The sequence below is a fragment of the Apium graveolens genome, chromosome 2 (assembly GCF_009905375.1).
Source record: "Apium graveolens cultivar Ventura chromosome 2, ASM990537v1, whole genome shotgun sequence".
Lineage (NCBI taxonomy): Eukaryota > Viridiplantae > Streptophyta > Magnoliopsida > Apiales > Apiaceae > Apium > Apium graveolens.
Genome location: NC_133648.1, coordinates 241831691 through 241858906, shown reverse-complemented (window position 1 = coordinate 241858906; position 27216 = coordinate 241831691). Strand labels below are relative to the sequence as shown.

General features: G+C 34.0%; 4 protein-coding genes across 4 annotated transcripts; all 4 read right to left on the bottom strand.

Annotated features, from left to right (window-relative positions):
• Positions 1-10905: 10905 nt before the first annotated feature.
• Positions 10906-11826, bottom strand: LOC141698483 (uncharacterized). The gene has a single exon (XM_074503193.1). The coding sequence runs from the start codon at positions 11824-11826 to the stop codon at positions 10906-10908; it is 921 nt and encodes a 306-aa protein (XP_074359294.1).
• Positions 11827-11859: 33 nt separating this feature from the next.
• Positions 11860-12838, bottom strand: LOC141698474 (uncharacterized). Its single transcript, XM_074503182.1, has 3 exons — positions 12673-12838; positions 12373-12560; positions 11860-12276 (listed from the first exon to the last, which is right to left on the bottom strand). The coding sequence occupies exons 1-3, from the start codon at positions 12836-12838 to the stop codon at positions 11860-11862; spliced, it is 771 nt and encodes a 256-aa protein (XP_074359283.1).
• Positions 12839-12958: 120 nt separating this feature from the next.
• Positions 12959-14935, bottom strand: LOC141698468 (uncharacterized). Its single transcript, XM_074503173.1, has 5 exons — positions 14737-14935; positions 14176-14634; positions 13804-14056; positions 13571-13703; positions 12959-13489 (listed from the first exon to the last, which is right to left on the bottom strand). The coding sequence occupies exons 1-5, from the start codon at positions 14933-14935 to the stop codon at positions 12959-12961; spliced, it is 1575 nt and encodes a 524-aa protein (XP_074359274.1).
• Positions 14936-24404: 9469 nt separating this feature from the next.
• LOC141698461 (uncharacterized) lies at positions 24405-27216 on the bottom strand. The gene is made up of 4 exons (XM_074503161.1): positions 27121-27216; positions 26632-26694; positions 26436-26527; positions 24405-25062 (listed from the first exon to the last, which is right to left on the bottom strand). The coding sequence occupies exons 1-4, from the start codon at positions 27214-27216 to the stop codon at positions 24405-24407; spliced, it is 909 nt and encodes a 302-aa protein (XP_074359262.1).

Below are 27216 nucleotides of genomic sequence, written 5' to 3'. Positions count from 1 at the left end.
TCCAGCACATGACAGCTCAGCAAAAGTTAGTTACAGATTAGTGGCTCACAATGAGTCTTGTGTCAGATATATAAGTCAGTCAGAGAGAGAGAAAAAGCTAAGCGTTGTAAAAATAAACTTGTTCACTACTAAATAATATCTTCTTCTTCTTCATGATTGCTCTATGTTTCATTTCTACATCTTAAACTCCATTAACGGAGTTTCATTTACGAAAATGACATGGTATCAGAGCTAGCTATATAATATCATCAGCTCGATAAATACATATAGATGTACTCATACGCATCTGCTCTTCGATCAAACTCATCAAATCAAAGTAATCGAACATCTACAATGACGAATAATACAGTCATTGATATAAATCATCCGTATTATTTCAGTTCATCTGATCATCCAGGCTTATCACTAGTTACAGAGTTGTTAAACAACCAAAACTATCACCACTGGAGTCGTTCGGTTACGATCGCACTATCTGCAAAATTAAAGCTTGGACTCATCGATGGAACACAACCAAAACCTGCAAATAACTCTCCTCAGTTGAGTTTGTGGATGAGAAGCAATGGCTTCTCAATTCCATTTCATCAGAAATTCGCAAAAGTGTTGTTTATCTTACCACTGCAAAGCAGATCTGGGATGATCTTTCTGCAAGGTACTCTCAGAGTAATGTTCCTCGTCTGTTTCAACTTCGAAAAGATCTAGCATCTCTAAGTCAAGGTACGAAATCAATAACTACTTATTTTACCACATTTTGAAGCATGATTGATGAACTCGACAATCTATCACCAATACCTAAGTGTGTTTGTACTGCTACTACTTGTGCTTGTGGAAATGCTCAAAAATTGTTTGAGTATGAGAAATTAACTAAGTTGAGTCAGTTTCTGATGGAATTAAGTGAGCAGTTCACATCTGTTAGAGGTCAGATTCTACTCATGAATCCACTACCTGATATTAGTCAAGCTTATTCAATGTTGCTGCAAGAGGAAAATCAGAGAGACTACTCTAGTAATGTGATTGTTGTTCCTGAAAACATTGCTATGAATGCAAAACTGCACACTAGCTTTAAGCCAAAGCAAGTCAAGAAATTCACAGATCCAAGTGTGATGTGTGACTACTGTAAGATGCAAGGTCATGTGAAGGATAAGTGTTTTGTACTTCATGGATATCATGATTGGCATAGATTGTATGGTCAGCCAAAACCAAAGGTCAAATCAGCACAAAGAAAGTTTAATGCCAATGCTGTCACAACTATTGATGTTGAACAATCTGAAACTGCTGCTGTTACTGGTACAAACAAGGAGTCTACTTCAATGTTCACTGAAAGTCAATACCAGCAACTTCTGAATCTACTTCAACAGACTCAGGGAAAAACACCTGCTATCTCTAATGCTACATGGATGAATACTTCTAAGTCTGAATCAAACTGTGCAGGTACACTTCAATGCATTGTTCCTTCTTGTCAAGCCAATAGTGTTCAGTTTAATAGTTTTGCACATACTTGGATTCTAGACTCTGGTGCTACACACCATATAACTCCTCATAAAAATCTATTAGTCAATATACAACATGTTGAGTCTGAATTGCTTCTTCCAAATGGTCACAGATCTTGTGTTACTCAAACTGGACATGTAATTCTTAATTCAGAAATTACTCTGAAAGAAGTATTATATGTTCCAGATTTTCAATGCAATTTGTTATCTTTACCTAAACTAACAGCAGATAATGCTTGCATTATTTCTTTTTCTTTTTCAAAATGTCTGTTTTAGGACCCTACTGTTCAGAAGAAGACAGAGATTGGTGAATTAGATGCAGGCCTATACAAACTTCATACAAATCATCTCATTCCTTATGCTAATATGTGTGGTGTCTCAAGTAATCAGTGGCACATAAGATTAGGGCATCCTTCATTGTCTGTTCTTAAAAAAAATCCCAGAATTAGGAGTTCATGATAATGCTGATTGTTGTGATGTTTGTCAATTCTCAAAACAAACTAGAATTCCTTTTCCAGACAAACAGTCTTCTGTTAGTGAGTGCTTTGATATTGTTCACTGTGATGTTTGGGGGCCATACAGATATAACACTCATGGCAAATGTAATTCTTTTCTCACTATTGTAGATGAATTCTCAAGGTGTACTTGGCTATATCTTTTGTCTGATAAATTTCAAGTGACTTCTTTGATTCTATCTTTTATGTCTTATGTATCAAATCAGTTCAAAAAGACTATTAAGACAATAAGAACTGATAATGATACAAAATTTATTAATTCCATTTCTTACAACAAAAATGCAAGAGTTAGGTATCATTCATCAAACTACTTGTGTTTACAGTCCTCAGCAAAATGGTATTGCTGAGAGAAAGCATCAACACTTGCTCAATGTTGCTAGATCTCTTAAATTTCAATCAAATGTTCCTATTACCATGTGGGGGGATTGTGTCTTGACAGCTGCTCATCTTATAAATCTTCTTCCTACTATTCATTTGAATAACAAATCCCCATATGAAATTTTGTTTTAAAAAAAACCAGACTATTCAAGTCTCAAAAACTTTGGATGTTTGTGTTACATCAGTAATTTTCATACTGATGGTGTTAAGTTTGGTCCCAAAGCACTCAAATGCCTATTTGTTGGTTACCCTTTCAATAAAAAGGGATATAAGGTGGTTGATCTTGATACTAAGAAATGCTATGTTACCAGAGATATAGTCTTTAAAGAGGATATTTATCCATTTAAAGACAAATCTCCTCCTATTCCTGATACATCTCCTAATAACTTGATGTTTCCAGCATCTCCTTTGCAACATGACACTGATAATTCTGTTGTTCATTTTCCTGATCATGCTACTAATCATGATACTAACAGTACAACTACTTCTGTCATTCGACCAGTAAGAAACAAAACTCTTCCTGTCAAACTAAGAGATTTTACAGGTCTGCCAAGGCATCTAATTCCCCACTCTGCAACTTCTATAACTGATCAGGTAAACACTGTTTCTTGTTCTTATCCAATTTAAAACTACATATCTTATGACAATGTGTCATCATCATACTCCAAATTTTTAGCTGCTACTGTTCAGTCATCTATACCATACACCTATAAGCAAGTTTCTACTGATCACAACTGGTTGCAAGCTATAAAAATTGAGCTGAATGCACTAGAGAGTAACAACACCTGGGAAATTGTTCCTAAACCACAGAATCAGCATATAGTAGATTGCAAATGGCTATTCAAAATCAAATACAAGCCATATGGGAGTATTGAAAGGTACAAAGCAAGAAGAGTGGCCAAAGGCTTCACTCAGACTTATGGATTGGATTATTTTGAAACTTATGCACCAGTTACTAAAATGACTACTGTCAGATTACTTATTGCTGTTGCAGCTACTAAAGATTGGCCAATTTCTCAATTAGACATTACAAATGCCTTCTTACATGGTGATTTGAATGAAACTGTATATATGAAACTTCCACCTGGATATCTTCAATTGTCCACCTGTGTTGATCTTACTGGCATCACAGATCCTTCTACTGTTGTTTGCAAACTCAAAAAGTCATTGTATGGTCTTAAACAAGCTCCAAGATGTTGGTTCACTAAATTCTCCAAGGCTTTAATAGAGTATGGTTGTAGTCAGTCACATTCTGACAACAGCTTGTTCACATTGACATCCAACAATCAATTTGTGGCAGTCTTAGTCTATATGGATGACATCCTGATAATAGGCTCTTCCAATTCTCTTATGCAGCAAGTTATTGACTTTTTGGCTACAAAGTTCAAAGTTAAAGATTTGGTATCCCTTAAATACTTCATTGGCATTGAGGTTGCCAGGTCTTCAGCTAGAATCTACTTATATCAAAGTAAGTATACTCTTGACATACTCAAGGATACATGCTTACTAGCTGCTAAACCATCCAAGATTCCTTTTGGGCAAAATCATAATCTCCAAGATAATGTCAGTCCTCTTTTACCTGATTTTAGTGCCTCTTCCTATAGAAGAATTGTGGGAAGATTACTATATCTTACAGTCACCAGGCCTGATATCTGTTACTCTGTCCAAGTGTTATCACAATTTATAGCAACTCCTAGGTCTGATCATTTACGAGCTGCTCATAAGGTTGTTAGATATCTCAAAAATGCTCTTGGCCAAGGTATTTTAATGTATTCTCATAATCCAATGTCTCTATCTGCTTACTGTGATTCAGATTGGGCAAGTGATAAAACTTCTAGACATTCTCTTACTGGCTACTGTGCTAAGTTTGGAAATTCTTTAATTTCTTGGAAGTGCAAGAAACAACACACTTTTTCCAGGTCATCAGCTGAAGCTGAGTACAGAAGTATGGCAGGTACTTGCTGTGAACTGACTTGGTTGTTGAATTTGTTTAAAGCTTTCCAAATCCAGTCTCTTACTCCTGTTACTCTTTATTGTGACAATAAGTCAGCCATTTATATTGCTTCCAACTCAATTTTTTATGAAAGAACAAGACACATTGAGTTAGATTGTCATTTGGTTAGAGAGAAGTTACAACTGGGCATGATTCAACCAATCTACATCAGCACTTCTTTAAAACCCGCAGATATTTTTACAAAGGCGTTATCTTCTGCTCAGCTGCTTTTCTTTAACTCCAAGTTAGGAGTTTGTAATCTGTTTTCTCCTCCTAACTTGAGGGGGGATGTTAATCATATAGACAAAGAGCAAGAGCCAAAGTTGCAGCCAGACACAGCAAAAGAAATAAATTCTGATATGCTAAAGTCTTATATGCTAAAGTTTGATATGGTAAAGTCTGATATGCTAAAGTCTGATATGCCAGCTCAGGTCCAGCACAACACAGCTCAACAAAAGTTAGTTACAAATTAGTGGCTCACAATGAGTCTTGTGTCAGATATATAAGTTAGTCAGAGAGAGAGAAAAAAAGCTAAGCGTTGTAAAAATAAAGTTGTTCACTACTAAATAATATCTTCTTCTTCATGATTGCTGTATATTTCATTTCTACATCTTAAACTCCATTAATGGAGTTTATTTTACGAAAGTGACAAATTTCTGGTTCTGGTCATAGAAAACAACGGAGTACATATTTTTAAAATAAATTACCTACCAATAGATCGTCACATATTTTTTCCGGATGACTAAGATTTAAACATGAAAACCAGAAATCCCGCGTTTAATAAATATTAAAAATGGAGAAAATCCAATCAGACATAATATGATAGCTTCTATTATATTGGTTTCCACGACATGCATAGATCTAGCAATTGAAGGCAAATAACTGTCCCAACAACCAGACGACTCATAAAATGACTTACTTCCCATGGGCAGTTTCTCCAGAAAGCATAATTGCATCAGACCCCTCTTAATTAACAGTTATCGCAATGTCTGATACCTCAGCTCACGTTGGTGTCGGATGAACAATCATGTTTTCCAGCATATTTGTTGCCACTATAACATCTTTCCCCATACTACGACACAACCTAATTATCTCTTCCTGTGGAATACGAAAGTCAATTTCTATGTACACAGTGAATTTGGCAATATAGATCATTCTATATGCTCACTTTTGGCCATTAAACATAGAAACTGTAATCATACCTGCAATGATGGGACCTCCTCAACCGGAAGCTCAGCACCAAGATCTCCTCTAGCAACCATGGCCTGAAAGAGCAACATAATAAAACTATTAGCACATAGAGTTAAGGAACCACACATATAGGATAATGTTAACACAAGGGATCTAGCAAGGTGCGTTATGTATTTTTTAAATAAAGGGAAGAATTGCATGAGTGTATATATTATGCATTTCCAGCAAAGTCCCCATGCTAAACAAGTTTCAGCTCAAAGGCAAATTTGAAGAATTGAATAAATAATATACCCCATCAGAAGTGGGAAATTATAGAATGCAGATTTGGTATGGAATCTGCACTTTCAATCTTTGAAATAACATGTATATCCGCACCATAATCTATCAAATATATGAAGAAGGGAGCGAAACTAGCATACACTGGTTTTATGACGATAGTTTGAGTTCCTAATTTCACATAAAAAAAATTACTTTTTAAGGAGGCCTTCAATTCATGCACCACCTCAGCATCTTTAACAAAGGAAACTGCATACATGTCAACTTCATTGTCCACTCCAAATGTGATATCATCCCAGTCTTTTTCTGTTGCAATGCACATCAGTAGAACCAGTTATCCTCGTGTACTTACAAACAGCTCAACAATCGCCTATTTTAAACAGAAAAAAACATTATAAAGGTAGTCAATTAGTCATCATTGGATCTGGCAGCCTGAGCTCTGATATCATGTTTAGAAACCGGTCGCTCTAAAATCTCAAGGTGTTGGAGTAAAGCCCTTTCCAGAGCATCTTATTTTGTAAAGCCCTTTCCAGAGCATCTTATTTTGGCATTTTGCAGCAATTGACGACTATTTACCATTGCCTTATTTGCAGTAAATGTTGGTATGATTATTTTTTCCATTTTTGATGTCTATTATATTGAAGCTTACTTTTAAATGGTTTGTAGTATGTTCACTTTGCACTCAAATAAATCTCGCAGAGACTGGGTTCTAACAGATCCACTAAATTTTATAAATTCAAGATTTGTTGTTGTAGTTCAGCAAAAAGTCTCTTTGACCTTTAACCAGAAAAAAGTTTGTATAGATTTTCATTACAATACTGGTCATTTCACCAATATCCTAAAACCCTGGTGGAGTGTTTGATGAAAGTCTTTGTAAAGGGTGTGTGCTTCTATTGTTGTCACCCTACCTTATTCTTCACCTGATGATTTTGTCTCATTATTTGTATCAGTCAAAGTAGGAAGGAACTCCAACACTCCCACTGCAATAAATATCCTGAGTATTGTTGCGCTTCCTTAATTTTCGAGCTTATGTTTAATTAAGGTTTCCTTTTGATCATAAGCTTAGTAATTGAAGTGTTTGTTAGCAAATATCTGTGTTGTATCTTTTCCAGAGTTTTGTAGGATGAAAAGACATACTTGTATTGAAGGCGTGATTGTCTTATCTGCTTTGAGGTTATTTAGTTGTTTTGGCTTTTCATATAATGCAAAATTTGTATACACTCATTGATTTTAATGTTGGTTGTTTAATATAGTAAATCTGAACCTAAATTTTGCAGTATCTAAGTGAGACGCGAGGAACTTTTACAAGTTTACCATGTGGCCATATGATTCACAAAGGTTGTTTCCTAAAGTTGAATAAGCTAAATAGGTGAGAAGGTATCATATACCTTACCTTTAACTGGTACATTCTTGGAGCTGGTATCCGATTAGTAAAACTGGACGGATTAGTAGTTGAACTGTTTCAAAGAAATACTTGCTCATTCTGCTCCAAGAAATTCTCTTACATAAAGTTTAGGGCTTCAAAACCGCCATCCAACAATAATAAACTAGCCAACCATAATCATAGTAAAAGTGATAGGATACATGAGAAGATTAAAATAAAATACAAAATGTAGAGTTAAAAGAATTATCCCTATGTTGATATAAAATACCCAAGCATAAAGTCCTCCTCCGGCTCCTGTTAGCTTCTTCTTTTGGTGGCTATCCATACATATATTCTTTCTCTAACTAGGGACTTTTTGCCGCGTGCTCCAAATTTTTTAAATTTTGAATTTTTTATTGAAGTTTGTAATTTTTATAACATAAACGGTTATCTTCTAGTTTTATTTAATTTATTTATTAAAGTTATCTAGGTTCGGTTTATTTTGAAATATAAAACTGATATTATAGTTTAACGTTAAATCTCAGTATTTTATTTTAGTTTTCTTTCTCTCACATTTTAACCAATTAAAAGTCTCTTAACTCATATTTTAAAATTTCTCTTTTACGTTTTTAGTAGTCAATATTTTAATAATGTGTACAACAAAACTGAGTAAATATTTTTTTTAATTAAATACTTTTTAAAAAAATCCAGTAAATATTACATAATATACAATTTATTGTAATATTTTATTTTAAAATTAAAATAATACAAAAACCCACTTATATTAAAACAAAATATATAACACTATTTTATAAAAATCGTTTTTTTAAAAATTATAAAAAAAGGAGAAAATATCAAAAGAATTAAAAAATCCAAACAACCCAAATAAGTTGACTTTAGGATATGTTAAACTCCTGTCTTAAAAGAAGCCCACATAAAATCAAAGTCATGTCTTAAAAGAAGCCCATATAAGAAAACTACCGTGACTTTGGGATTCTCAACTTCTTCAAGTAAAAAGTAACTTTTTTTCACCAAGGAGACAACACTCTCGGTAGAATCAAACTCTTTCTCTACAATGGAGGTATGAATCGATCCTTTGTCTATAGTTTATCTTGCTTTCATACAATATATATATGCAATGGAACCATGAATCAGTGTTAGAACTTGAGATTATATTGCTTGATTGATAGAGTTTTAAAGTATACACATCCTAACTTAATCGATTAATGTTATATAGAATTTAAGAACATTACTTGCTCAAATTCATGTAATTCTCAAGTTTTGTATCCTATACATGTAGTGTTCTTGTAAAATCTTTGATTTGTATCTCATGCATGTAATATCTAAGTAAAATAACGTGCTTTATATTGATTGGAACAAATTTTGTTATGTAATTACAGATGAAGAAAGGATCCAGTTCTAGAGCGAAGAATGTCAAATTCAATTTAGGTAAAAATTTAACCTAGAATGTATCTACTGCATTTATTTAGGTACATTAACATAATACCAACTGTATAGATAATGAAGAGAGTATATGTAGCTTTCTGGTAGCAAATGTAGAAGTCTCTGATTTTGGGCACTTTGTAAGTATATATTTTACAGCGTTAATTTATATAGTGTCAAATTTATGTTTATTTTTAAATGTATTTGATTTAATGGTACTTGATCAGAGAGTGCCAGAGGATTTTAAAAGTGTTTGTGGTGGAAGAATTCTAACTGGCTTGAAGATATATTGTAAAACACATAAATGGCGTGCTCGATATGATTCAGAAATCGGAAAAATATGTGGTCTTACTCGCTTTATGGAGTTTTATGGAATTACGATATATAATCTTGTTTTATTTGATTATTATGGAGATGGGGTCTTTAATGTCAATATATATAAGGAAGCGACAATTAAGATAAACTACCCGACGATAGAACCAAATGAGTGGATGTTAAATAAACCGGAATGAAAAGACGAAGAATTCATGGTTGTCTATGGAAACATTCAGTTTCAGAAATCTGTTGCTATGTTAGTTTATGATGGTTTCCTGAACAAAACTGAAGCTTACCGTATTAGCGTAAATAGTGCAGACTTGCAAGGTGATGGGATTGATCTGGTAAGATTAATTTGCAATTGTTTTCCATATCAGGTCGCATTCATACTTTAATACCAGTGTGTATATGCTGGAAACCTGAATTTTTTTTTGAATATATGACAGACAATGAAGTCAGGAACGGAGAATTTCTACAAAAACTTCAAACATGAAAACTCTGTCAGTCTGAGGTTCACCACTAAGGAATGGAAATGTGAGGTGGAGAGGGTTGGAGGCCATTGCAGATTTGGGAAAGGCTGGTCTGATTTTGTATCAGACACAAGACCTGTAATTGATGATTCTATAGTGATGTACAGGATGCATAATGATATAGAAAATGTGAACAATGTGAATGTTTGCATCTATAAACATGATGTTTATGAGAAAGATCTTGATAGAGGTAATGTGATAAATTAACTACTTTAAATTCTATATTTAAATTGATTCAATTACGAATATTCTATAATATTGCAAACTTATAAATTATTTTATTTTTTGTGGCATGTGGAGGTTTTGTAAGTAGTTTTTTATGTGATTTAATTGAAAAGGCTATATATAATAGAGTATACATGTTTGTGTGTTTGTTTTGTGCTTGTGTTTTTAAGTGTAATCTGTAAACATTGCATTATTTATTGTTTTTCCAAGGTTGTACCAAGTTTGGTGCGGTTCAAATACAGTGAAAAGCTCATGAAAATAATGAAAATCTTGCTTGAAGGGCATGAATCTTTCGTTTCATACAACTCGGTAAATGGATATTTTAACTGCCTTGGATATGTGTTAAGGATATTTCTTTTGCGCGAAAGAGATACACTTTTATTTACAATGGATGATAGTGATATCATTTCAGCAAGGATATTTCAGGAAGAATTTCTCAGAGAAATTCTCAGAGAAACATTTGTAAGCTGTATTCTTAGCATTTCTTTGCAAACTTAGTAACATAAATGTGATATTAAATAAATATTTAAATATGAGTTAGTTATCTGATACATATTGTTGTTATCCCAGAATCTTCTCTGATTATCATAATGTCTCCTTATCAATATAAAATATATCACATCTAATTATATTGAAAATTTGATTAGCATAAAAAAACTCTTCGAGAATCTGCCTTTTACTTCGCATATGAGCATGCATAACCAATATGACCTGATGTAATTCTAATTTAATAACAAAAAAATTTCTTGTACTGCCAATGATGAGTAACTTAGTCAGGATTGTAAATGTGCAATACAAATAACTACTATGATACATTCTCATCATTTATGCTCGGTAGGTTGTAAAATACTTCTTCATAGACTACATTTGATGTAATATTTGTGGTGGTACCATCATCACTGTCGATGAGAATGTGGAGACCTTCTGGTCTTGTAACTCTTGAGATGGCAACGTAGAAATGGCCATGAGAAAATACTGCTCTGGGAAGGTATAGACCAACCGTGTCAAGTGATTGGCCCTGGCTCTTATTAATTGTCATTGCATAACAAATCTGGAGTGGGAACTGAATTCTTTTAAACTCAAAAGGCCAACTGAATTCTTTCAATAACAAAAAAATTTTCGTACTACCAATTATAATAAAATGATGAGTAACTTACTCGGGATTGTAAATGTGCAATACAAATAACTACTATGATACATTCTCATCATTTATGCTCGGTAGGTTATAAAATACTTCTTCATAAACTACATTTGATGTAATATTTGTGGTGGTACCATCATCACTGTCGATGAAAATGTAGAGACCTTCTGGTCTTGTAACTCTTGAGATGGTAACGTAGACATGGCCATGAGAAAACACTGCTCTGGGAAGGTATAGACCAACCGTGTCAAGTGATTGTCCCTGGCTCTTATTAATTGTCATTGCATAACAAATCTGGAGTGGGAACTGAATTCTTTTAAACTCAAAAGGCCAACTGGTATATATTGGAATCATCTTTATCATCGGGATAAAATGTTTTGACCTAACATGGGATCCGCATAATATTTCACACTTAATAATATTCTTCTTGCAGGATGTCACAATCATTCGCGTGTCGTTACACAATCCCATAATTTGGTTTAAATTTCTCATAATCATGACAACGACGCCAACCTTGATGTTTAACTCGTGCTTAGGAATGCAAGGCATATTTAATGAGTTCAGGTACTTTACTGGAAATGCTGATCTGAAATCATTATCTTCATCACCAGTATTGTCAATTGAATCCTGACTAAGATATGTGTGTAGAGGTCCAGGAATTTTCTCAAGAATGTTGTTATTGATATCGTCCACCACAACATTAGTTGGTGTTAGGATAGCTCCTGATCTTAGATAAGAATGTAAAGACATGTTTTTTAGAAAATCCGGGTAAGTTATTTCAAAAAGACTTTCTATAGGATTTTGCGTGGTATGAACAACATATTGATCTGGAATCTTTATTAGCATTTCACCAGTATCTGCATCAGGACTAAAGTTCTCAACTTTACCATCGCCAACTAAAAGCTGCCATTTACTGAAATCCGCTATAACCTTATTCTCCATTTCTGTATTTCCTGCATGAAGCCGCATATTTTGCTTAAGTAAAAATACTTGGCAAAATTCTCAAATCTTTGTTTTATTGAGGGTGGAACCTACTATTTCAGCTCTGGATGCCTTTGGAATCACGGGTAAAATCTTCCTATAATCTCCGCCAAAAACTACTGTGATACCACCAAATGGTTTCTTTGCTCTCCTTTTGTCAATAGCAGACATTATATCCCTCAAAGAACGGTCAACGGATTCAAAGGCATGACGATGTTGCATTGGCTCTTCATCCCAAATGATCAAATCAGTTTGTTGGATTAATTCTGCAATATCGGTTCCATGTCTAATTCTGGCTGTATTGTCCTGATCAAGTTTCAAAGGAATATGGAATCTTGAATGTGCAGTTCTACCACCAGGCAAAAATACGGCTGCTATTCCACATGAGGCAACAGGAAGCACAATCTTTCCTTCTGAACGAAGGCGACAACATAATGTCTGCCACAGAAATGTCTTGCCGCATCCTTCATTTCCATATACAAAGAAAACACCACCTACCTTATTATAAACATTTTATATGATAGAATCGTAAACGTTCTTCTGTTCAGGGTTGAGCATTCCATGATTCTTTTCATGCAAAATTTTCAGTTCTTCTTTATCATGTGAAGTTTCTTCTTGGAGTAGTCTGTTAACAGCATTGCTAAAATAAACTCCACTTGGAAATGGCATTGTCGCGTAGTCCTTCAAACTCTTCCCGATGTCATTAAACAATTTTTCAATTTCTGCGGGCAAAAATATATATGAAGTGTTATGTTAGTTTAAAAGTATACTACATATAATATCTAAAAGAGAATTATGTTAATTATTCAGGTAGTATGATAATGAGATATAAACCTGCAAGTGCATAATTCTTAAAATCTTCGTCTGATAGGTATAGATGAGGATCATTAAGCATATGTCGCCTGATGATGAGAATATCGTCTGACATACATTGCCAATTAGCTTCCCAAAGTCTAAGTGGATCTGAAATAGGACTATATGCCAAAATATTGACAAACATTTCACGTAACTGTGGATGCAATGATGTATGGGAGTTCTCGGTAATTGCTTTATTCCATTGGTTATTATTTTGTAGAAGATCAAGGGTCGCGCAAGCTTCCTTGAATGTTTCGTGGATGTGTCAATTAACAGTTTTAAGATCTTCAAAAGACATGGAACCTATCTTCCTAAGTAACAGCATGCGGAGATATAATAGTTCACCACTTGATGAATGCACTTCAGAGAGTCTCCCAATAATATCTCCTCTTTTCCTTTCTTTCCAGATACCAGGTCGAGGATGCCAAGTAAATTTATTTTGAAATTCAGAATAACTATAATTCCTCACATTTGGGAAAGTCTGATTTACATCAAACCATGCTTCTAACTTGGTTTTTTTTGATATTTCCTTGTCGCAAACATCCTCCAAGACATCTCCAGCCTTAAACGAAACATGCTTCTCGCCTGGTAAATGTATCAGTAACCTCTCTACCGATGGCCAATGGGAATGAATGTCAAAAGCAAATATTCTCCAAGATGCTTCTGACGCGCAAATATATCTCCCATCCAAATAATGTTTTACCTCATCAATCGGACCTTTTGGTGCTTTTTTTGGGATTGTTACAGAAGTACCTGTACGTGTTTTCCTCAAACACATTGTTGCCGTGTCATGACCCTTTAGACATTATTTGAAAAGGTACTTTAATGATCTTGAATTATTGCAAATCTCCAGATTCATGTGACATTGAAAATGCACCAAAAGATCGCGATTGAATGGGACAACAAAGCGATTATCAAGATTGACCCCCTTCTTGTTAATGGTAATTCCAGTCCTCTTTCTTTTATATATGGGGAATCCACACTCATCAAAAAATGTATGAGAATTATACCTGTAACAAAACATTTTTAAAATTGTAAAAAATCTGGTAATAAAACTGGTGGTATTAACAAAGTAAAGTATTTATAATTTAAGGATGTTAATGAAAATACCGCTTAGGAAAATGCTTTATACAGTTGCCTTTGACCATGCATGGAGATTTAGTATAATCAGGACCACATGGTCCATGGATCATATAATTGCTCACGGCATTATATCCAACTGGATCAATTTCTGGATCGAGAATTTCAGCTGATACCATTTTATCAATTTGCTCAGTTGTTTTAGGTCTATCATCGGGGTGCAACCAAATTAATATATGAGCATGAGGCAATCCACGCTTCTGGAATTCAATTACATGCATCACTATGGAAATATTGTAGAAAAATGGTTAATACCAGGCAAAATATATACTAAAAGTACATTTTGATAGAACAATTTAGGAATAATAAAATGAGTATAAAAAAACTTAGCTAAAATGATACCTCCTATACATCTGCCAAAATAATTTTTCTTTTTAATCATATCCATAAGTTGATCAACCTTCATTTTAAAGACTCTGGCTACAACATCAGGTGCATCAGCAACATCAACACCAGACATATGTTTTAACATGCGCTGAATTTTGGGCCATTTTGTATTAGTGGTCATAGTAAGGAACAATGAAGGATGTCCTAAAGTTTGACATATTGCTAATGAGTCTTTAAAATAATGAGTCATATAGCGCTTACTTCCGGTGAATGAAGCGGGAAAAATGATTGCTTTACCAATATTGGATGGATTTCTATCTCCCTTTTGCATTGCATCTCTGATATTATGGTAGAGATCAGATCTTATAGTAGTTTGATGGTCTCTAATCCAGTCCAATCTGTACTTCTCAATTGCGGTGAAAGCATCCACAACATATTGCTGCCATAAATGACCTCCAAGATGTGGTGTCAAACCTGTTACAGTAAAATATATAAATTCATCGAATATAAACTAATTATCACAAAGTTGAACAGCTGAATGAGAAATTATACTTTTATCAAATAGCAAATTTGTACCTTCTGAAAGACGTATCATTAGTTTATAATTATAAAACTCTCTCATTGTAATATACTTTCTAGCACCTTTTTCGTCAGGATCTTCAGATTCGGTAACTTCTACGTCTCTCTTATAATGCTTCACATGTCTATTTAATGGGATCTCACGGTAATATCCAATATCTCCGTGAGGGAAAAGTAATGGATATTGAAGTTGCATGAAACGTGGATCGGTCTAAAAAATCCTCTGTAATCCGTCAACTCTAGAATCAATGACAGTATCTCGATAGCCTTTTGCATAAGAAGAAGTAACAATCAATCATGCTACCTCATTTGATGGAGCAATGTGATTTGGTCGGCCACTTGCTGAACTCGATAAAATCAGAACCAATTTAAACTCATCTACTATATTTTGCCTAACCCTTTCGCGGGCCATACGAAAACCTTTAACCAACCTGTTATGCTCATCCAACATATGCAACAAAGATTATTTAATTTCTCCATTAACAACATCCCTGTAACCATTAACTACATTGATCCTGTTGTTGATTTCGTCCTCTGTGTCATAGATATAAAGCTGACAAAACTTTGGAGTGTTATCGTCAGTTGGGACCAGACTTCCTATATTGTGGTAATTAACACCTTGGACCTTGAAGCAATATGGCGCACCACCTCTGTTTATTGAATGGTCAATCTTTCCTCCAGTAGAACTCATGGAAAACATGCAATTGTAAAACCTTATGTTTTGTTTGAAATGCTTAAAATGAACACCACCAGTAAGGAGAGTAGCCAGAGGTTCAGGAGGCTGTTTCTCCTTATCCAGTACGACTTGACCATTTTTACAACAAAGAGAAAATGTTGGTGGCTTATTAGGAGAACTCTTATTGTTTTTTTTTGTGAGTCCACATGACAGCATCACACTTCGAACAGATTTTATAAGGGGCTCCAAGATCCAAGTATCCGTCCCACATAGATTGATTATTGCTCAAATATTCTTCATCAATATCCTCAATATCACTTGCCATGTCTGTCGAAAAAAATTGAAAATTTTAAAAATCATCATTGAGCAAAAGTAAGTGATGCTTTAGACAGTAAAATAATTATTAATGTCCTGCAGAATTAAACACATTATTCGAAAACAAATAATTAATACCTCCACATGTTGTATCACTGTCGATTGTAACATTGTCATCAACATCGTTGAACTCATTCATTAAATTTTTTTGCCTAGAACTTTCACCTTTTTCAAATGTACTCTTTACATTTGCTGTATTGAACGATGAATGACCTGGTGATAGTTTTCAACAAAACTTTTTTGAAGGATTCTATTCTTCTTCACTATCAGCAACAATTTTCTTTTTGACACCTTTTTGTTTGTGAACGGTTGTCACACAGGATTCAGGAATTGAGAATACGAGAGAACTGTTTCCACTGCTGTTAATAACACTAATTTCTGCATTTTTACTATTATGTTATGTATAATATACATTAGTAGATGCAGAGTATTAAACATGACACATTGTTTAAATAATCCTTCAAATTTTTGTAATTCAGGAATAAGCCGCAAAATTTGATACCTTTGACAGGAACGTTTGGCGATATTATGCGTAGAAATTGATTTGTACTTTGTTCACCAGTCTGAGAAGAGGAATACATCCCTGTAAAAAATATTTTATAGAATACTGAAATTTTTAGAATTTGACATAATTTCGTAATCAACTGATACATCCGGAATTGCATTTTATTGTTTAAAAAATTACCTGATGACTGTGGATTAGTTGCAGAAGAAAACTGAATATTAGGCGATGAATTACATTGTCCGGATATTTTTCTCAAATTTGGTAAGGTGCTACGAAATACACCGAGATTTTTTTTGTTGAAATTCTTTGGACGAATCCTAACTTTATGCACGACATAGAAGACGGGAAACATATTTTAGCATCTGCGCTGATAAACACTCATACACAGACTGAAATAAGAAGTTAATGAAAGTAATGAAAATTAACCTGATTTTGAATTTGATGGAATATTAGGAGATATATTTTGATCAAATCTTGATAGAGGACTTGAAAGACACGATTGTGATTTTTTTACCGCAACAGGCTGCATCATAGATCTATTGTTCATTGCTACAACTATTCCCACAAAATCCACAATTTCAAAAGCAATTTAATTACAGATGTATCATAAAAATGAGATATATCAAGAATTATACCATTAGGTTCTTCTGAACAAATTATGTGGCCTTCAAGATTTTCTGCAAGAGAGGTCTGCAGAATACTTTGGGTCTGCTGTGTTAACCGTGAATTTAGAGATGAAATACTACCTCAAGCATGTCTCTGCTATAAATTCTGGCCTAATATGTATTAAAAATAGTAATCGTGAAATAAATCCAACTAAATTTTACCTCTCGACGATCTTAACGATATATTAGGCAGCACACGTTCATCAGATCTTGATAGAGGAGTTGTCATTGGATGGCCTATATTATTAAATGAAACACAAAAAATATAGGAAAATTGATGGCACAATTATAAAAAGGTATGATACATCTCGGAATGAAGAATGATACCATTATTGTTCTTTGGTGTCATTCAATTGCTTTCTCCATCTGCTAAGGCGTTACGAAAAACACCGAGATCTTGTTTGTTCAAATTTTTTGAACGAATTCTTACTTTTCGAACTACATAGAAGATGGAAAATAAATGGAAATATGAACATGACCAACATCTCCTAATAGGTTGGAATAAGATGTTGATCAAACTATTTTAAAATTAACCCGGTTTTAAGGCTACTGAAATATTAGGAGATATATTTTCATCAAATATTGAAAGAGGACTCTTTAGAATACTTTGCGGCTGCTGCTTTAAATGTGTAAACTGAGATGAAACAGTACCTGCATGGAGTTGTTAATCAATAGTAATGGGTAAAATGCATCCTTATTTTACCTATTGATGATCTTACCAATATATTAGGCTTAAAATATTAACAACAACATAACAGATATAATAAATGATCGAAGACAAAATTGGAAATAATGTTGGATACCAATCAGAATGGATAAAGAATGATACCATTATTGTACTCTGATGTCATTCTATTGCTCTCCAGATTTGCTGCAAGTCCGCTATGCAAAACACCTTTCGAAAACTATCTTATTCCTGATTTAATAGAAAATTCAAGTCACAATTATAAATGCACGTATTAGAAGAACCAGACGGATAAACAATGATACAAATACCTTGTTCTGGTGTCACGCTTTGATAAATCATTGATTGCGGAGTTGTTACTGAATGACCTATTTTATTATTAACAGCAACACAACACATATATGCAAACTGAAGTCATCATTACAAAATCTGTATAATAACAATCAGAATGGATGAATAATGATACCATTGATGTAATATGATGTCATTCTATTGCTTTCCAGATTTGCAGCAACTCCGCTATGAAACACACCTTTCGAAAGCTGTCTTATTCCTGAATGTTAATAGAAACTTCAGGACACATTTATCAATCCCTGTATAAAAACAATCAAGCGGATAAACAATGAGACCAATACCCTCTTCTGGTGTCACGCTTTGATCAATAATTGATAACGGAGTTCTTATAGAATGACCTGTTTTATTAACATAAGCACATCAAATATATGTATAACAATGTACATTATCATTACTCATATGCTCGGTCGGAGAAGATACATGGTATGTTACATAACATCGTCTGTCAAACGTATATACACATCAACCAATCTGAAATTCTTTAAAAAAAGCTTACGTGTATCATATATGTTTGCTGAATTTGTGAGATTCTTGTCCACATTCTTCCCACGCGTACGACGTTTGACAACTGAATTAATACATGAACATTATTATCACTTTCAATAAACGAATCATAAATGGAATTAAAGTGTACACTACCTTGATTCTCTGGTTCTGATGGATTTTTAAACATATTTTCAACATTGCGTCCACAAACACGTCGTTTTGAACGTATAAGAAAAGCATGATCAAATCAGATATCTGTAAAACGATGTTATTATAAGTAAACTAACAAAGGAGATGAATACCTGATGTACTTGTTCCTCGAGAATCCATCCGGATATATTCAGTAAATCATGAACCTGGTTTTAACAGATGAACAGCATATTCTGTAAACTTGTATGATGAACATGATACACATCAAATCTTCATGAAGAATTTTATGAAAATATTAGGTCAAAAATCTTGAGCTATTATCCTCAAAACTTTACATACGAAACCAACCCATCAAATGAACTGGTTGTAGAAAAAATATAAATCAACTAAATTCATAAGATGAGACTCACTAATTAACTAATAAAAATGGAGGAACAGTTTATATATATTAACCAATAATTCGTTCAAACTGAAGTAGGCGATGAAAAAATTAGGTCATGCTTGCAAAGAATGAGAGAGAATAAGGAAATCAATAATTATCATTGAATTAGTGTTATAACAGATGTGAGAAAATCATGCAAATCTTCCTTAGATAAGATGTTTAAATTTTAAAATTCAAAAAATTTCCATGTTTAGTGTTTTGATGGGTAAAAAAATGGGTAAACTTATATGGATATATCCATGAATATATATATTTTATACTTAATATGGGTCATGGGTAAATTTATTTACCCATTCGGTAAATTTTGTGGATACATCCATGGATCTAGTAATTTTATACTTAATATGGGTTATGGGTACCCATTTGGAAAATGGGTAAATTAAGGAGTACACTTTAAGAATATATAGATGATATAAACCTAATATATAAAAAGTATTTTTATTATTTCTAGGAATAAAACAAAAGTTTCCCCAACCGAAAAGGTTTCTAAGGTCAAAATTCGTAGTTGATTTTTCTCTGCTTTTACTGGGATGATCCGGATGTATTTTGAAGTGTAGACCATTCTCTAATTAATGAGAATCTCGATATTTTCACGTGGGTTGTTGAATCGCCCAAATCTGATGAACGGAACTCAAGATACGGCTCAAACAATAAGTCTTGCTCGTGTAACCCACCAAATCCGAATTTTCTTCTAATTTATCTCCAATCCTTTCCAATTTAGGATTTTTTGCCTCCTGTAATAATATATTATAAACTAATTAATAAAGGTTCAATTAAATTCAAAATATAATCAATATGGGAACAAATATCATCTAAAATATACACAAATATATATTCTATTAATAACCGACATTTTTCTTGTAGTGACGGTGGTGTTTCCCAACCAACAATAGTTGCTTCAGTCCTTAGAGAAATTGTATGCATCACTTGGACAGCTTTCAACGGAAATCTGCAGTAAGTAAATTCGTGAATCATATAACTTCAGTTTTAGAAAGGTCAATATATATATATATTTGTTGTAATATACTAGTAATAATGGTAACTATAAAAAAGCTACTAAATTAGAGAGCAAGAGTGGAGAGAAATATGAGCATAGAAAGAATTGCTCGGTGCAAAGTTTTCATTCACAGATGCAATCTATTTATAATAAAACAAAGGGAGCAAGTATTTAATGCAAGGTAACAATTTCTACACATCTATGCATAGCCTAACTATTGCAATATTGACTAACTATATGACAATCAATTTATAACGCTCCCCTTTGATTGTTATGATAGTATGGATCATAGATTGCCTCGTTAAAACCTTGTCAAAGAAAAACCCAGTGGGATAAAAACTTTGACGAAGGAAAAAGAGTACAATCTATCTTTTGAAAACTAATCATTCTCTGAATTTTGTTGCAACAAATCCTTGAGTCAACGCATTCCAATGTTATGTCGTAATTTACCAAATATTGAATTCGGTAATGATTTCGTGAATAAATCTGCAAGGTTGTCACATGATCGGATTTGTTGTATATCAACTTCTCCATTCTTTTGAAGCTCATGAGTGTAAAAGAATTTTGGTGTAATGTGCTTCGTCCTGTCTCCTTTGATATATCCTTCCTTAAGTTGATCAATGCATGCAGTGTTATCCTCAAATAAGACAGTAGGATTTCTTGTGATGTCCGGTAATCCACATGATTCTTGAATATTATTGATGATAGACTGCAACCAAACACATTCTCTACTGGCTTCATGAATTGCAATGAGTTTCGAGTGATTTGTTGAGGTTGCCACTGTAGTTTATTTCGGGGATTTCCAAGAAATGGCTGCACCACAATATGTAAATACATATCCAGTTTGTGATTTTCTAAAGTGCGGATCTGACAAATATCCAGCGTCTGCATATCCAATCAGCTGAGATGTTGAGTTTTTCGGGAAGAATAACCCAAAATCAATTGTTCCAAGAAGATAACGAAATATATGCTTGATCCCATTTCAATGCCTGTCCATCGGGGTAAAGCTAAATCTAGCCAATAAATTCACAGCAAATGCAATATTTGTCCTTGTATTATTTGCAAGATACATAAGTGCACCAATTGCTCCAAGATATGGGATTTCAGGGCCGAGCACTTCTTCATCATCTTCTTGTGGTCGAAATATATCTTTATCAGGCTCTAAAGATCTAACCACCATTGGAGTAGTCAATGGATGAGATTTATCTATGTAAAATATGTTCGAAACCTTTTCTGTATATGTAAATTGGTGGAGGAAAATTCCCGATGACAAGTGCTCGACTTGTATACCAAGGCAATATTTTGTCCTTCCAAGATCTTTCATTACAAATTCTGTCTTTAGGTATATGACAGCTTCATCAACCTCTGTAGCTGTTCCTATAAGGTTTAAATCATCCACATATACAACAATAATCACAAAATCAGATTGTGATTTTTTGATAAAAACACATGGAGAAATTTGATTACTAATATACCCATTCTTTTGTAAATAACGACTAAGTATGTTATACCACATACGACCAGACTGTTTCAGTCCATACAATGATTGTTGAAGTTTAATGGAGTATATATGGCGAGGTTTCTTGAACTCGTCCATTTTTAACCCTTCTGGGATTTTCATAAAAATTTCACTATCAAGTGAACCGTACAGGTATGCAGTAACGACGTCCACAAGACGTGTTTCCAATTTTTCTTTAGATGTCATACCTAATATAAAACGAAAAGTAATTCCATCCATCACTGGCGAGTATGTCTCTTGATAATCAATGCCAGGCCTTTGAGAAAACCCATGTGCTACAAGTCGGGCTTTATATCTCATAATTTCATTCTTTTCATTTTGTTTTCTTATGAATACCCATTTATTTCCAACAGGGCTCACACCGATGGTGTTTGGACAACAGGTCCAAATACTTCTCTTTTACGCAGTGAATTTAATTCTGTTTGGATTGCGTCTTTCCATTTTGGCCAGTCTTTTCTTCGACGGCATTCATCCACACTTTGTGGTTCAGGATCAGAATTTATGTCTACATCCAATGCTGCGGAATACACAAATACATCATCGATTATGGCTTTACTTCGATCCCATAATTTCATATCATGCACATAATTTATTGAAATTTCATGATTGTTTAATCTCGTATCTTCAGGGACTGGAATCTCTTTAGGAGATAATACCACTTCAGGGGTATTTACTTCTTCTGGAGCATGTGCCACTTCAGGGGCAATTTTCTTTATTTTTCTTTTTCGTAGTGCAACATCTTTTGCACCGACTGGTCTACCACGCTTCAGGCGTGGCTTTGATTCTGTAACCAATTCTTTTGTATCTGATTTTTGAATTAGTATATCTATTCTAGCTGGAGTATTTACTGTAGGTATATGAGATTTAGTTATATTTATAGAATTGTTAAATGCGCCAGGCATTTGGTTTGCGATATTTTGTATATGAATATTTCTTTTAACTTCAAGTTCGCATTGACCGTTACGTGGATCTAGAAAATATAATCCTGACGCATTCCATGTTATGTCAGGATTAACTTTATTTGAATGTTTATTTCCCCCTAAGGGAGGAAACATAGACTCGTCAAAATGACAATCTGCATATCTTGCGGTAAATAAGTCTCCGGTTAGAGGCTCCAGATATCTAATTATAGATGTGGAATCAAAACCAACGTAGATACCTATTCTTCTTTGAGCTCCCATCTTCGATCTTTGTGGTGGAGCAATCGGTACATATACAGCACATCCAAAAAAATTGAAGAGAGAAATATTAGGAACTTGACCAAGTACCAGTTGTAGCGGAGAATGTTGGTTGTAGGAAGTTAGTCTAATCCTAATAATATTAGCAGCATGAAGTATTGCGTGACCCCAAATAGATGTAGGTAATTTTGCTTTCAACAACAGCGGTCTTGCAATAAGTTGGAGTCTTTTGATAAAGGACTCGGCTAACCCATTTTGTGTATGTACATGAGGAACTGGGTGTTCAACTGAGATTCCTACAGACATGCAATAATCGACAAAAGTTGCAGATGTGAATTCGCCGACATTATCTAAACGAATTGACTTAATGCAATAATCTGAGAATTGAGCTCGTAATTTGATTATTTGGGCAAGTAATTTTGCAAAAGCATCATTACGAGTTGAGAGAAGACAAACATGAGACCATCTAGTTAATGCATCGATTAATACCATGAAGTACCTAAATGGGTCAGATGATGGGTGTATAGGTCCACATATGTCGCCTTGGATCCTTTCTAAAAAAATTGGGCTTTCAAGCTGAACTTTAGTAGGGGATGGTCGAGTAATCAATTTTCCTAAAGAACATGATGAACATGGAAGGTCATTATTTGAAAGAACTTTGAAATCTTTAAGAGGATGACCAGTAGAATTCTCTATAATACGACGCATCATAGAGATGCCAGGATGACCTAATCTTTCATGCCAAAGTGTAAAAGATTTTGGATCTATGAGTTTGGAAGCAACGGCATTGTGTGACTCAATAGTTCTAATTTTCATCATATATAATCCTGAGAAAAGTGAATGGAACTTTTCTAAGATTTTCTTGTTGCTAGGATTAGCGGAAGTAATAAGAAGATATTTTCTATCAGCCTCAGAGACAGTTTCGATGTGAAAATTGGTGAGTCGGATATCTTTAAAACTAAGAAGATTTCTAGTAAACTTACTAGAATATAATGTATTTGAAATGTGTATGTGGGTACCGTTAGGTAGGACGAAACTAGCTTTTCCAAAACCTTCGATTATATTAGATACGCCGGAAATCGTTCTGACTTGAGCTTTGGTTTTGGTTATTTGGGTAAAATACTTTTGGTTCTGTAGAATCGTATGAGTTGTACCACAATCAGCAATGCATATATCTTCAGAATCTATTCTGTATATAATTAAGAAACATAATTTATTTGATAAGAACATAACCCACTACATAGTTCAAACAAAATAAAGCACACAATACACACTACTAATCTTCAGCCTCCCATATGGGAGTTTCGTTAGGTTCATTCGGACCATTAATACTTATTCCTCCAGTTGTGATTCTCGGGAAATCATCTATGTTATTGTTAGCGAAATTTGTTTCTACCATTTTCTCTTTTGATTTTTGAGAAGATTGGTATAACTTAACAAGATGATCTGGGGTATGACAATTACGTGTCCAGTGCCCATTCATGTCGCACCTATAGCAAACATTTTCAGTTTTTCCTCCTCATGATGCCTTTCTTTTACTCTGTGATTCAGATTGCCACTTCTGGTGACCAGAGTTGTTATATGGACGAAAATGCCCGTGGCTCCGACCTCGTCCACGGTACCGCCCTTGGCTTCATCCACCTCTATACCCTTTTCCACGTATATTCTGCTGGAATGACATGTTATTTATTTCAGGTAATGGGGCAGATCCTGTTGGACGGGATTGATGATTCTTAATCACCAATTCATGATTTTGTTCAGCAACGAGGAGAGTTGATAGAAGATCCCCGAACTTAGTGAATTTGTGCTTCCTGTACATCTCTGCTAAGTTGATATTGTTGGGGTGAAAAGTTGATAGTGTTTTATCGATTTTTCTTTTTTCTGTAACTTTCTCACCACACATAATAAGCCTAGAACTTATTTTGAACAAAGCAGAGCTATATGCTCGGACACTCTTAAAATCCTGAAGTCTTAAATTAGCCCAATCATTTTCAGCTGCAGGTAGATAAACTAGTTTCTGGTGATCGAACCTATCCTTTAGATTTTCCCATAAAATAAAAGGATCCTTGACTTCTAAGTACTCAGATTTTAAATCTTCATGCATGTGGTGTCGGAGAAAAATTATGGAGGTAAAGTTTTTTTCAGCTGTGGATTTATTTTCTGCCTTTATTGTATCGATTAATTTCTTTGAACCCAAGTGCAACTTTATATCTTGTACCCATGATAAATAATTATCGCCAGAAATGTCCAAGGAAACGAACGACAAGCTTGTAATATTTGTCATACTAAATCTGAATTAACACAAAAATTATTAAATTTTAATTCATCAATGTAAATATTACATAAAATTCTACTTAATCGGGCGCGTTAACAAGTATGCAATAATCAATGTATATATCATTATTATCATTGATAATATAAACAAATCTATATATAAAATGACAAATGGATTTTTACCCGCCATACGGACGTCTGCGTATGCAGGTTATCTCTGACCAATAATAAATTAAAGTGGACAATCCTGCATAAGTTAGTTATGGGCAAAGTTATTATCCGATAATTATGCAATTTATAAAATAAGGTTCCCACTATATTTCGGTATTACCCAAAATTAAATGGTACCGTAAAATAATTTTAATAGGCGGTGCTCCGGCCATAATTATTTAAATTATTAGTAGAGGGTGTAATCACGTCTATTTCGGTCACACACACACACATATATATATATATATAAATTATATGTAGAGGGTGTAACCACGTCTACTCATATATATGCATATTTAAATTAAAATTATACCTTCTCAGTTTCGGCAGAGCTTCGTGCTGATAACGTGTTGTAATATACTAGTAATAATGGTAACTATAAAAGAGCTACTAAATTAGAGAGCAAGAGTGGAGGGAAATATGAGCATAGAAAGAATTGCTCGGTGCAAAGTTTTCATTCACAGATGCAATCTATTTATAGTAAAACAAAGGGAGCAAGTATTTAATGCAAGGTAACAATTTCTATACATCTATGCATAGCCTAACTATTGCAATATTGACTAACTATATGACAATTAATTTACAACAGTATTCATAATTCTTCAAATTTAAAAAAGTCTGACTCTCCAAAGTCCTCAACTGTTTAAATACTATTGCGATAGTAAGAAAGATAATCAACAATGCAACATGGAAGAATTTTGTTAATCATATAGACAAAGAGCAAGAGCCAAAGTTGCAGCCAGACACAGCAAAAGAAATAAATTCTGATATACTAAAGTCTGATATGCTAAAGTCTGATATGGTAAAGTCTGATATGCCAGCTCAGGTCCAACACATGACAGGTCCAGTACAACACAGCTCAGCAAAAGTTAGTTACAATACAGCTCAGCAAAAGTTAGTTACATGTTTTTTATGGACGATTAAAGATTTAAACAAGAAAACCAGAAATCCCGTGTTTGATAAATATTAAAAATGGAGAAAACCCAATCAGACATAATATGGTAGCTTCTATTATATTGGTTTCCACGGAATGAACAGATCTAGCAATTGAAGGCAAACAATTGTCCCAACAACCAGACGATTCATAAAATGACTTACTTGGGCAGTTTCTCCAGAAAGCATAACTGCATCAGACCCCTCTTAATTAACAGCTATCGCAATGTCTGGTACCTCAGCTCACGTTCGTGTCGGATGAACAATCATGTTTTCCAGCATATTTGTTGCCACTATAACAGCTTTCCCCATACTACAACACAACCTAATTATCTCTTCCTGTGGAAGAAGAAAGTCAATTTCTGTGTACACAGTGAATTTGGCAATATAGATCATTCTATATGCTCACTTTTGGCCATTAAAGATAGAAACTGTAATCATACCTGCAATGATGGGACCTCCTCAACCAGAAGCTCAGCACCAAGATCTCCTCTAATAACCATGGCCTGAAAGAGCAGCATAATAAAACTATTAGCACATAGAGTTAAGGAACCACACATATAGGATAATGTTAACACAAGGGATCCAGCAAGGTGCGTTATGTATTTTTTAAATAAAGGGAAGAATTACATGAGTGTATATATTATGCATTTCCAGCAAAGTCCCCATGCTAAACAAGTTTCAGCTCAAAGGCAAATTTGAAGAATTGAATAAATAATATACCCCATCAGAAGTGGGAAATTATAGAATGCAGATTTGGTATGGAATCTGCACTTTCAATCTTTGAAATAACATGTATATCCGTACCACAATCTATCAAATATATGAAGAAGGGAGTGGAACTAGTATACACTGGTTTTATGACGATAGTTTGAGTTCCTAATTTCACATAAAAAATTACTTTTTAAGTAGGCCTTCAATTCATGCACCACCTCAGCATCTTTAACAAAGGAAACTGCATACATGTCAACTTCATTGTCCACTCCAAATGTGATATCATCCCAGTCTTTTTCTGTTGCAATGCACAT